Source organism: Monopterus albus, unplaced genomic scaffold, assembly GCF_001952655.1.
Source record: "Monopterus albus unplaced genomic scaffold, M_albus_1.0 scaffold172.1, whole genome shotgun sequence".
Lineage (NCBI taxonomy): Eukaryota > Metazoa > Chordata > Actinopteri > Synbranchiformes > Synbranchidae > Monopterus > Monopterus albus.
The window spans coordinates 2,282,122-2,296,133 of record NW_018128052.1 but is presented as its reverse complement, the minus strand read 5'-3'; the positions used below and the strand labels follow the sequence as shown (position 1 = coordinate 2,296,133).

Below are 14,012 nucleotides of genomic sequence, written 5' to 3'. Positions count from 1 at the left end.
AAGTGCACCACAGCATTAGTAGGTAGGTTTGAATGTTAATCCTGATTTTCTGTTCTTTCTCACCGTATTTTTGTGCAGTTTTCCCTTTTCTTGTATCTCTTAAATCTACTTTTCCATTACAGGTACACTATACAGTATCCATTATTTTTCATGTGGTTCATATATTACTTTTGAGGTATTTGTACTTCCTGTGCCAGCTCACAAAGTTCAACCTGCCCCAGGAGCTGCTGATACAGTTCTACAGAGGAATCATCACGTTTGTTCTCTGCTCATCCATCACTGTCTGGTTTGGCTCAGCAGCCAAACAGGACAGGAACAGATTCCAGCGAACAGTCACGTCTGCAGAAAAGATCATCAGTGTCAGCCTGCCCTGTACACCTCACAGGTAAAAAGGAGGGCAGAGAATAGTTCTGCAGACCCCTCACACCCTGGACACAAACTGTCTGAACTCCTCCCCTCTGGACGGCGCTACAGGTCACCGTACGCCAAAACAACCAGACACAAGGACAGTTTCTTCCCCTGGGCCATCACTCTGATGAACAGTTAAGCCCTGGCTGTATAACAAAATAACAACCCTCAGTGCAATGCCTTGCAAATATACCTTTGTGTATATCTATCTGAAAAACTGCATCTAAACTGTGTGTATATATATTTCTGTATCTATAAGTACTTTATCTTTATTTCCCCAGTGTACATTCCTTTTTCTTGTTTGTTCTCTCAGCATCAGTTTGTTTACTTGTCTACACTTTGCTTTACAGAAGAACATTGTACACACACATTGAGAGCCAGACTCAAATTCCTTGTTTGTCCAACACTCCTGGCCAATAAAGCTGATTCTGATTTTTTTTAGTCAGTAATAAATAGATTAACTAAAAATACTTTAAAAGGTGAGTGATGACAGTTGTTTCAAATAAGAAACTAAAGTTAAAATAGACATTTAGTTTAGTTTTTCCTTAGTTTATCATATTGAAAATGTATTAAGATTATAGCGGTTGTTAAATTGGCTTGTGTAACTGTTTTGTACTGTACAGCTGAATTCAGCATGTTGTGAAACACTTGCTTGGACCCGTAGACATGCAGCATCACCTTTTATAAGACCACTGAGAGGAAAGGGTTTGGTTGCCAATGCTTCTGCATATCGTTGCCAAAAGCAACACAGGTGTGCCCATTTTCTTCTCACAGTGCAGCTTATTTACCATTAGATATTCCAAAGCATACACCCCTGCAGCTACATTTCTTGAGGTTTATAAACTTTGGAGAATGACTGCAGCTTCAGCCAGGAGGGGATCAACAAGTCATGTGAAACCAAAGAGGAGCTGTGACACTAAGCCACAAGTCAAGTCCTGGCAGCTATTCAGTAGGTTAAAGTAAGACATGCAAGATGACATGACAGCTGGAAGCGGTGAACCAGAAACAGAGATGACAGAGAGAGGCAGAAAAACTGTTTCTTGACACTTAATTCTCCAAATCCAGTCAGGGATCATGCTGTAATAAGCAGCATTAATTTAGCACCTTCAGTGTCAGTGTGAGCATAAATAAATGGTCAAGTTGTACTGTGGTCTGTGGTTATCTATGGCTCTCACAGCCTGCACACAGACAAAAGGTTTACTAAGAAACTGCACTAGCTTCATTCATGTTTTGACCCAAAAGAAAATTAAAGAGAAAGTGAGGAGGAACAACAGACAGCGAGCGTAATAGAGGGAAAAGGTGATTCCAAGTTTGCCGAATTCACAGGCAACATCAGCTTTGTGGTTGAAAACAACTCAGTGTCTCTTTATCCTCCATGTCATCATCATTCCACACTTGTCCATCTTCCTGCCTAACCCATCCACCCAGCAAGGGTGGCATGTGTTTACCATCTCTCCATCTCCCCCTCCCTTCCACCATTTCTCTCTGAAGCAGAAACATGCCAGGTTAGAAACAAATATAACCCAAGGCCACTCCCTGTTTGTCTGCATGCCATCAAGGTCTAACTCAGGCAGGAGAAAACACCAGCAGGCGGCATGTCTGTCTGTCTGTCTGTCTGTCTGCCTCTTTCTCTCTGTGTTCGTATGTCTGTGTGCAGGCCGCATCTGCAACAGACATACAAAACATCAAGGACATTATAAAGTCTAGAGGTGTTAACGCAGAGTAGCGTCTGTTAAAAAAATCATTTGCTATAAAATGCTATATGTTGCTTTCTTAAATAGAGCACATTGTTTTAGAGTTATATTACACGATACTGGGGAAATGCAACCATACAGCCCCAGAGTTCATTTAGAATTCTAGTATTTTACCTGAGCAACAGTTCAGAAAGGTCCACATATTTAAACATCCTTTATTTTATTTAATTTTATTTCTGAAAAAGTCAGATGCGTAGCTCTGTGTCACAAACTGGGTTTGCAATACCACAATCTAAAACAATCTATTATGACCACTATGACACAGAGGCAATGCCAAGAAGACACTCCCTGTCCCTCTTTTTCTCTCCCTCTGCTGGTTTCTGGCCTTCTCTTTTATCCTCACTGTCCCCCTCCAATCCATCTGGTCACTGACCTTTAGTAAACCCTGCCTATCTACTGGTTCCTGCCACTCCCTGCAGAAGGTGAAGCTGGTTTGATTGTGCTCCAGGAAGACAATGCAGGAATGGGAGGATCTTTAGAACAGAAAAAAGACTGATATTAAAAATTAAAAATTAAAAACCTGACATGCATACCATATTTATGATTTAAAGTGTAATAATTATGTTTATCTGTTTGCAAAATCAAAGGCCTTTTCATTATATCAAGGCACTCAACTAACACACAAGAGGAACATCTTGAAACAATATGTATATGGAAGTAGGCATAAGAAGAATTCATGAATAAAGGCATTGTGCCACAGAAACAAACAAAACAGACCAGAAAGAGTCCAGCAAAGAGAAGACAGCTTAAAGGATGACAACAAAAAGCCAGCTTGGATACCGATTTAGTTTTATGTAAGCAAAAGCACAAAAGGGGAAGACTTCATTGTGCGAGGGTCAGAACAACAAGCCCTTCATTTATTTTTTGAAGGGTCCATCCCCCACAATGCATATGACTTTCCCATTATTCCCTGTACAACAATGTCAGAGCACAAACAGCAGGTGCACAAACAGAGAAAGTGAGTGAAACGCAGGGTCAGATGTTTTTTGCTGTTGATAATAATGTCAGGGAGGGATGGCAGTGTGCAGGCAGGGCTCAGAGAAAACTGTTCAAAAAATATGTGGCACACATCTTTTCGTGAACACTGTAAAAAAACAAAGCTTTGCAGGCTCTGTCCCCTGGACCAACATGAATACTGGCATGGAGAGCTGATACACAGCCAGGTACCGTGTTCTCCAGAGGTAGGAGAGTTGGTGTGGCCCTGAGGGTGAATCAGTTGTGATCAGGCTTGTTTTTATGATCATACTACGAGACAACTTTATCTGAGAGCAAGAGCACTAGCTTACAGTTTACCTGTTACTACTGCTAAGAAAACCTCTTAACAGTTTGATTTTTGCAGTTATATGAAAAGGCTGACACCACTTACACATCTATATGGAAATCTGAAGCCACATCCAGGAGACGGTTAGCTTAGCCTAAAGGCTAAAAACCAGGGGAAGCCTTATTTCCTGGCAGGACACAGTAACTTAAGAGACAAACTATGCCAGTATATAACTATCACTAAAACCATAATGAGACATTTTACATCAATCTTTTCATCTAACTCTTGGCAAAAGAGCAAAAATGCCTTATTAAAATGTCAAACTATTTCTTTAATATGTGTATCAGAGCTGTCTGTTATCTAGTAAAGAAAAAAGCTTGTAGTAAAGGCAGTGAAATGTAAATGTCAGAATAGTGGTTGAGCTAACATTAATTATTATATACTCAGCAGGCCTCTCATGACTGTTTGAGAAATAACAAGTTACTCTGTTAATTTGCAATGTATTGTAGTTTACAAAACACATTCTAAACTTGCATGAGGAAAGCTTCAGGGTAAAGGCTTGTGTTGATGTTTTGTCTGTTTTGTTTCTCTTCTGAGTGTTCAGGTTTCTTCTCTTATCTTAAAAAGAGGGAGAGAATGTGTTAATTTAATATGACATACAGCAGTCAGAGCCAAAACTGAAAGGCCTCGCTTCAGGGTTAAGTTTTGGTGGCTTCACATTTTGGTTTTATATTATGATCCTGAAAGAATTTGCCATGTTTATCTAATTGCTACCGATGCTCAAAAGTTAAACCCTGAGTTGTTTACGCAAATGAAGCAAGATCAGGATAAACTGAAGTTGCACAGCTGAGTTAATATTTAGCAGAAGCACACTTTTTGGGAGCAGAGGTATTTAGCAAAAACCATTTACTGACAGGATACTTTGACCTTCTAGCATCTCAGGTTTGCTTTGAGCTGTTGCAACACTATCTAAATATCTGCTTAGTGAGTCTAGGGACAAATTGGACAATTGGACAAATCTGTCATGTTTTTTGTCATGACAGATGCGAAATGCCAACACCTCCAGCTAGCAATGCTAAATTAAGGCTCAAAACACCACAACTGGTTATTTTAGCTGGACTAAAATTGCCATGTGCTAAAGTAACAACTGCAATCACAAGACTGCTTCTGGTAATTCAATCCTGAGACTGCTGAGAGGTTGCACAAAAGGATTTCTGTCCAGTTTTAACACAATAACAACCTGCTGCCATCCTTACTGGTGAAAATACAGGAAAATGAAAAGTTGAAACCATTTTTTTGGGGCCACACAGTCACTGAGGATTAAAGGCGTTTTAATTGGAACAGATGATCAGAGGTCACAGACACAATGTGGCATCACGTTTCTTGGTAAAATAAAGCAAAACTCTTGTTTCATCTTTATCAAACTTTTATCTCATGTAGACAACAAATTACAACACCCTTCAAAGCTGAGTTTGACATTTTGGGAAATACTACATTTATTCACTTTTTGGCAGGGAGTCTTGTATCTGTAGGCTACAGTAAATATGCAGCTACTGCCAGCAGCCTGTCAACTTACATGTAGTTTAGCACAATGCCTGGAAACAGAGGAACACAGCTAGTCTGGCTCTGCACTAATAAAACCTACCAGTATATTTAAATATCACTTTATATGGAGGCCCACAAGGGATACAGAGACGTAAATAAACATGGGGAAAATACAGAAATAAATCAATGTGGTAATGAATAAAAGTAAAATAAAGTAATCAGTGTGAAAATTGCATATTTATTAATTCTTATTTTGTCATTAAAATTAATGGATTTATTTTAAATGAATCATGGTCATTCATTCATTTTCTGTGTCCCTTTGGGCCCCCCATAATTTAACACTTAATATCTCATTTGTTTAATCCTTAAGTGAAAACATGCCATGTTGTGGTTGTGTGTGCAGTTTGTCAAGGGTTTATCTTCGCCAGGAAGTTGACGGGCAAAGGTAAAACTGCAACCTGTTACCTGTTACCTCTGAACAAAGCCAGATGTTTCTGTTTCAAGTCTGTTTGCTAAGCTCCTGGCAGTAGCTTCATATTTACCGTACACACACAACAGTGGTATTAACCCTCTAAGCTAATTCTCAACAAAAACCCCAGTAAGAGTACTTCCCAATATGTAGCATTTCATTAACTAAACCTAAGTAACAGAGGTATGAGTTATCTCTGCCTCTGCAATATAAAAGCTTTTTGACATTGAACTTCCAGAAGGGGTCTGGTTTCCAGACAAGTGCACAGTGTATTGTCCAAAAGAGACAAGAGATGCATTGTATAATTTCTGCAGAAATGTAGGATAAGTGCTAAAGGGTGTGCACAGCTGTTGAAGTACAGTCATAGGTCAGACCGCTGTTGTTCTGGAAGAACACTTCATTTGAGCTTTTTTATCTTTCTCCAAGCCACCAGCTGCAACATCCACATCTTTCCCAGAGCAGGCCTCATTCATAGTCACTTCAGTTCGAGTGCCTCCTCCATCTGATCTGCTTACCCCTCCACTCCTGAATTAAACTCACTGTGATCAGCAACTGACATCCAACTGCTTCAAGAGCTGCCTATACTCTCTGATAAACATAGTATGCTGCACTTTACATGAATATTTGACAGGAGGCCAATTAGTTCATGGGAATCCGATTTAAAAACTAGGATACACACCACCAAGGGGCTGATTTGGGGGACAAAGTCACATCCTGTAGATCTCTGGGAAAACTCAACACTGTTGATCATGACTGAGGCTTTGGGTCCATGAACTGTATAGATGGGATCTGGAATCCCAAGACAATGTAAATATGTCTTTTGAGTTATTTACAGCTACTGTAGAGATGGACTTCTTCTTTGACCTTGGTAGCCTGTTTTGGTCTCCAGTGGGGATTTTTATATCCAGTAAACAGTATATTACAGCAGCTTTCTTCATTATATGCATAAATGCATGCTCTTCATATTGTTAAGCAGCGAATAATTCAGTACTTTAATATATTTACTCATCTAAATAATTTGACATTGTGAGGAATAGGTTTATTCACTTTGCCAACAGTTAAATGCAGCTTATTTGTTCAGTGTACAGGGGGTAAAGCCTAAGGTCTTGTAAATCACTGTAGATTTCCATCACCATAAAAAAAACTCAAAGCATGCTGTATAGTACATTATGTCTAGTTCTGGGATACAGTATGTGTACATTTTGTACTTTTCTGCTTCCTGCCTGCTGGGACATTCATTTAGGCCACAAGCAGTTAAAGAACTGAGGAAAAAGCACGAAGCATACTCTGTGTTCCATCACCATAGTAAAACCAGTCTGTGGCCAGTCTGAAAGCAAAAGTATCTCCTGCCAAAACAAAACACAAGACTGTCGAGCAGAAGCAGCAACAAAAACTGATTTTTATCATGTAGCACATGTCTGTTCATGTGTAACCAAGTGGTACAGAATGTTAAAGAAGATAACTGTGTGTGCATGCATGTTCATCTAAGCATGCAAGAAAGGTACATGTCTGAATGACATTTGTGTATGCGCTGGTTAAAAATTTTTATCAGCTGCACCAACAGAGCATATCTTGTCTTACATAACTTGTTTTTGACCTCTAAGAAACATGTTTCAAATTCCAATTGTGCAAACTCTACAGAATGCCACAAAGGCTAATCGAGTGTAGATATTAAAAGTTTTGGCCTCATAAAAAGGCTGAAGCAAAACATTTGTGTGGGAACCAAACGGTTTTCTTCATGCACGGTGATATAAAACTGGGACCAGCCTTGACCAAAGGATTGCTTCCAGAGTTCTCTGCCTGCTCCTCCTGCCTGAGCCTGTTTGTGCTGAACCAAATCTGAGGTGAAACAAGCCGTGCCTCATCTCTCTGGACTGCTGGAGGCTGTAAACTAAAACTGCAGTTTTACATTTGCTCCAGTACCACGTCACAGCCAGTTCCCAGGGCACGATAGTAAAACACTCACCAAAGGAGTCTCACTGCATAAATAAGCAGGGGTTAATCCTGAACAAAAAAGAATGTTACACACTTGCTTTGCACCACTTGGAGGTTTTCCTCTGTGTCTGTGTGCTCTGTGAGTGTGTACGTGTCAGTGTCAGCCATACTGATTTATTTACACGATGGCAGAAAACAATGAAATGTACTTTATCTCCCAGTTATAAACTTCTCTGTGCAATGGTGAGGTTTATGGGGTCATTTCAGTGGTGATAGAAACAGGATACAACAATGTCAAATTGATTAATGGATGACATTTATACATAAGCAGCAGAAGCACAACTGTAATCAGTTTTATTACAGCTGATTTCCATTTCGGTGGTGTCCATTTAGTTTTAGTGTCCTGGTAATGTGCACACTAATACTTGATGAAACAGAGCCATCATTCATGTTATTGATTACACCTGTGCTTTTCATGCTATGTAGGTAAAAGCCTATAAATCAATCTTTGGCAAAGTGTACATTGCAGATTACACCTCAACCATAAACATAAATCTTCTGTGTCTATACATTTTCATGGTAAAACCAGAAAGCAGCAGCCATTGTCATGTTTAATGATAACAGCTCTCTGCCATTTGCCTAGCTTTACTGTACCTTGTCCAGCCCATCCCGATGAATGTTTCTGCTCAGTGACAACCCAGTCATGAGCTTTCAAGTGCTTTACATATGCAAAATAGGCTTAGGGGCAACACTGAGATTATACAGATGTTCTGTGCTTGGAATCTGGGTAAAAGGTCACCATGCCAGCTAAAGATGGGAGTGACCATTTTGGGAAATTGAACAAGCGGCTGCGGTGAGGTGTGGAGTAGGAGTGATGGGATATAGAGGAGACAGATCCTCAAAGCTTTGTCTACTGTTCTAGACATTAAACAAATGAAATGTAGCCTATGTTTATTTAATCTGCTTGGTTAAAAAACATCATGTCCACTGACACTGTGACAGACATTGTGTTGGTTATTCTAGTTTGAGCTGGTTTTATTCCTTGTTAGATGAAATCCAGTGGTGGAATACTATACTTAAATACTATTCTGAGATACTTCAGTATTCCCACTTGATGCCACCTTATACTTTTACTCCACTACACCAGTTACTCATCACTTTGTAGATTCAAATTATACATACAAATTATAACATCTTGTGAAATATGATGCACTTTTACATATTAAGCTTCCCAACAGTATGCTTGTACTAGTTCGGCTTTGCTTTGACTTGGTCAGGGTGCAACATTAAAATGCTGCTTAAATGTGAATGCACCACTCTGCTTGGATAATAATGCAGGACTTTTACTTGTTCATTTTTGCACTGAGGATCTCAATATTTCTTCCACATACTGATCAGGTCACAAGGGTCTGAAACGCTGACAGTGACAATGTCTTATTAAATGTCTTGATAAACTACTATTGTGCAATTCTGTCTGGTCATGATGCAAACAAGCCTGAATCATGCTGCAGTTACAGTATGACTATTCTGTATATCAAGCAAAACTGGATTTCTCCTGTTAGTTTGAACAATGGCAGTTACAACATCAGCTTCAACCCATTTCATATACCTACATACAGTACACTGTACTTCAAACATCCCCTAAGCAGACAGCTCCTCCTGGCTGACATATAGCTCTGATTCATCTGAACCACCACGCTCAGCCATGTTCCTCAAAATGCACCTCACAGGCACCTTTAAAGAAAACTGTCTCCCAGATGTCACAAAGCCAAAAGATGCAAATCATCTTTCACATGTTTATACATTTATTGACATCCCTCCCAAGATCTGTAACAAGGCGTGTATTCTTCACCTCTACTGTCATGACGGCCATCTATCAGTCATTAGGTCCAGAGGTGTAAAGTAACTAAGCACATTTACTCAAGCGTTGTACTTAAGTACAATTTTCAGTTATTTGTTCTTTACTTGAGTATTTTCATTTTGTGTACTTCATTGACTTCACTATATTTCAGATGAAAACATTATACTTTTTACTGCAATACATTTATCTGATAACTTTAGTTACTTTTCAGAATCTGATTACCAGAACAAACCACAGTATAGTCATCGGACTTTACAGATCCCTGATGGGAAATTCACAAGTTACCTATTCAAATTACTTAAGGTAGTTACAATTAGATCCACCTTCACCAGCTGCAACATAAAATGTGATCTGACAATGTGACAATAATGCAACAATAATACTATATATATTAAGTTGTGAAATATGCCATTCTACATAATGAATATTTTAAAATTTTTAAACACCTGAGCGAATCTAAAAACGCGATTTTATTCAGTGACAGTCCTGCTGTGGGCTACTGTAATGTGAACATACCGTAAAGCGTCTCCGTAATTGATTGGGTGTAAACCAAACACACCCAGTCTGCCTGCACTGACCTCGCTGCTCCAGTTAAAAGAAATTAATTAAAATGTTATGTTATGCACTGTCGCCAAGTGCTTGCACAAGGGGGATTTGTTGGGTTTTCCCTATGTAATAATATTGATAACAGTAAGATCTAGACCTTAGTTTGTAAAGTGTCCTGAGATTACTTTTGTTGTGATTTGGCGCTATACAAAGAAAATTTGATCTGATTTGAGTTTTGATTATAAGAAACGCCTGTTTTTAACCTGAACACATTTCAGACGCGTACGTGAGGAACAGAGGCTGCCCTCTCCGCAAAGTCAGCAGTCCCCCGTTCACCTTTCACCTACTTAGTCTGCGCTGCAGACAGGAGAGGGTTAAACGGCTCCTTCTTTGGTCACGTACGGCCTGAGACGGAGACTGTGCGCGGTGGCCTCTCCCCTAATTCTCACAGTCCCATCCTGACGTGTCAGTGACTTCATGCCTTCCTCACCATATCACAGGGGGAGATGGTTATAGGAAACCCCTGATATACTTGTTATGCAACAGCTGCTTCTCTGTGCAGTATGTTTTAAATTATGACCTCATCTGTTAGATAAAACGACATTTCTTTAGATTACTGGGATTGTTATGAAGAACTATGGTTGCATTCAGGTCACTTAGGTTTAAGATAAACTATAAATGATCCTGTCATAACAGGTAGCTTAACAGACGCAATTGTTGCTTCAATATAAAATGGCACTATCAACTGTAAACGCATTAGCCTCTTGTTTGGCAGGTCAATTAATTTTGCTTGAATTTTTATCAACCCTAAATGAATCTAAATGAGTAATAAAAGATACATATTCTATTTTCTCTCATTCATGCAAAACAGCCAAGATCTTAATAGGCACAATGTGTTCAGACACAAATGTGAGGCAGACAACGGAATAATAAAAAGATCCACAGAGTGAATGACAATCAGAAACAGGTTCAGTTCGGATCAAGGACACAGGAAACTGAACACATATGAGACTTTGATTCATGACTATAAGAGAGCTGTTGATTTCTCTCTATGGGCTTCATCCTCCACTGGCATCGATGTCCCGTTGGCAGCCCATAATGGCATCTGCAACTTTCAGAATTCAGCCGAATACATCTATTTTCACTCTTTGGTTACAGTGAATAATGTTTCCTGGTATGTAAAAATTAACTTTTAAACAAGGATGCAAGACTTCTTCACATCTGCTGTTTTATGTGTTGGACTCACGAGTGTGGACAAACTGTCCAAACGCAGTGCCACGTTTTATTCTAGCAGCATTAAATCAGGCTTCTGACACCACTGGGCTATCAACCAATTTCAGGATGTTTCTCAAGGTTCACCAATGGATACGCTCGCTTAGAAATGCAACTACTGGGGTTAGCATCTGTGTAGTTTGGATAAAGTGATCCCTGTGTTCGCCAGCGCAGAGATGAAAGCCAGTCTTTTTTGTTTCAGGTCTGACATGGTTGCGGAGGAGGGACAGAAACCTGAGAGTGACTGCACCCCTCCTTCTCATCGGCTGGCCAATGACAGGCAGCTGACAGCCTGGAGGTGAGGGCTGTGAAGCTATATAAAAGTGCTGCTGAGGATGTTTAGCAAGGAGATTGAGTTCTCAAATACAATACAGGAAGACGAGGTGGGACTCTGCAACAACTACACCGTTTAAAGCAGGATATCAACCATTTAGGACAACGGGGAAAATGAAAACACTGGCAGCTCTGACTCTCTGCCTGGTGGTGCTCATGGCCACAGGCTTCCCTTTCGAGAGGAAGGGGGGCTCAGCCTCCGGCGGCGCTGCCAAGGAGAGACGTGTACAGTACGCGCCGTGGGATGAAGTGAATGTCATTGCCCATGGTCTGCTGCAGCTGGGCCAGGGGCTGAAAGAGCACGTGGACAAAACCAAAGCCCAGATGAGGGACATTTCAGCCACACTGAAAGTCTTTAATCGCACGGTGAACGAAATGGGGAAGGAAAGCCAGAGGCTGCGAGTAGAGGGAGAAGCCCTGAAGGGTCGCGCCCGTGGACTGGAGGATAGAGAGGGTCAGCTGCTGAATGTCACGGCCGAGCTGAGGGAGAAGGCAGAGGAGATGCAACGGGAGAGGAAGACGATGAGTGAGAGGATGAGCCGGCTGGAGGAGAGGGTGAACAGCATGCTGCAGGGAGCTGATGCCAGGAACAGCAGTGATGCTCGCAATATCCAGGTGAGTGTGGAGCCGTTTCCGAGTCTGGGGATGATCATTTGTATAGGAAAGCAAACGCATGTCACATTAGCTTTGGGGGAAAATGAGGCTACTTGAGTTTTTTCACTGTATGCAAAACACTATAGTAATTTCTTCATTATGGTCCCAGAAAGTCCAACAGAGGACACGTATTGTTCTTGCGCAGCAGCAGATGGTTAAAATGACAAACGGATTCGTCCAAGTTGAATTGTATGGTGGAGATTTTTTCTCTCAACTCAAATGACAGTCAAAATGCACAGAGGCCAAGCACTAGGCGAGGAGGAGGGGAGCTTCCCTGCAGTGTGGAGGAAGAACGTGTAGTACGTGCAGGGAGACACTACAAGCTAATGAGGTCTGCACGCATCAGCCGCATGACTGTGTGAATCGTTTTCCACAGTGGGAATATTTCATAACCTGGAGAGTATTCAGTTCGTTAATATAACACAGTTGAAGGGGCTTATGAGAGCTGTGATTTCTTTGCTTTCCCTTTACAAACCACCGTGTGAGTCTGGAAGGTTTTATAGTGGGATGGAAAACTCCGAGCTGTCAGCAAGTTACATAACCACAACAGAGGCAGCTGGAAGAGAAAAACACTTGTTATTCAAGGATGGAAATGTGTCTGCGGCGTATGCCTCAGGCCTTTCAATAAAACCATGCAGGTGGCCCGTTTTAATTCAGGTGCCTCTTTGGTGATGAAGTTCCAAAGCGTCTTTACGCACAAGTGCGGTGTAGAAGTTGATAAAGCGCTAACAGCCTTTGTGTTATGTTTCTGTCAGCTGATGCTAGAGGCTCAGAACAGACGCATTGATGATCTGATGGAGAGGATCGGACTCCAACAGGAAAAGCTTGACAAGCAAAATGTGCGCATCAGGACCCTGCAAAGCCAAGTGAGGACACCTCACAGTTTGTAATCACAGACGTCTGAATTCCATGTCAAACTGTCGTTAACTGGTTTTTGTACCTTATTATTTATTACATTTCAAAACATTTCTTAAGCATTTTACAATATTTCCTGCAGTTTCATTACTTATTTTAAACTTCCTCAGATCCAGCAGTCACGGCAGAGACCCTCCTCACGGAGCAGCAACACTAACGGCTCCGAGCACAGTGGCGTGGCGGAGCAACGCGACTCACCATTCGGTAAGAAAACAAATCTTCTGACACTCTCTTAAGTCGACTACACCAAATCTAACGCCGAAAGTGGCAGACCATCTGTTTAGTAAGGATTAGAAACGCTTAAATCAGCGGCAATTAAATTCAAGGCCTCTAATCAATGTGGGACACGTTTCTCTGCCCAGCGTGACGCCACGAACATCATCTGGTGGACATCCTGCATTATTCATTTAAGACAGGATGCCATTAACACTATTATCTGAGTAAAGTAAATAAGGCTGACTTCTCAAAATGTAATTCAGCCAATCAAATCAATATAGCCTATATATTTTTCTTTGGTTTATCGCTTTATTTCAGTTACCACTAATGGTTTTTTTTCTGCTGCGATAAACAGTAGTGGAGAAGCTAAAATGTGCCACTGACGTTATCAATTTCGCTTTAGTCAGTGCTCATGCTGTGACTTGCAGTAATTGTAAAAGGCAATAAATGATGCCCTCATTGCGCAGCCAGGCCAAACAGCTGCTGCTCCCATCTGAACCGTGACTGGAGTCACCAATGAGCGCTTCCACCCAGACTGTACCGGGCTGGTCTGGGCACAGACGAACTGGGGAACAGTTTAACCTCACTGGTGTAGTGTCAAGTCTTTAAAAAGGATCAGGCGCATGATAGGAAAAAGAGGGGAATAAAAACGGAAATTTATGGACCATTATAACATTATAAATTAATAAAAACATATAACTTGAGTATCTTTACACTTGCATCCCTGTTTCTAATGGCTGCAGATGAGAACTAGGTGAAAGGTGAACATGACTGAGGCAGCAGCTGAGTTCACCCAGCCAGTGCAAATTATAACAACACATCAGAGCTCTGACATCAGCAGGA

General features: G+C 40.9%; 1 protein-coding gene across 1 annotated transcript in view; it reads left to right on the top strand.

Annotated features, from left to right (window-relative positions):
• The first annotated feature begins 11,381 nt into the window (after positions 1-11,381).
• angptl4 (angiopoietin-like 4) overlaps positions 11,382-14,012 on the top strand; it is a 6,221-nt gene continuing 3,590 nt past the window's right edge. The window contains exons 1-3 of the mRNA XM_020616222.1: positions 11,382-11,999; positions 12,794-12,904; positions 13,064-13,157. Of these exons, the coding sequence (XP_020471878.1) occupies positions 11,499-11,999; positions 12,794-12,904; positions 13,064-13,157 (706 nt within the window). The 5' untranslated portion in view covers positions 11,382-11,498. The remainder of the gene's footprint in view (positions 12,000-12,793; positions 12,905-13,063; positions 13,158-14,012) is intronic.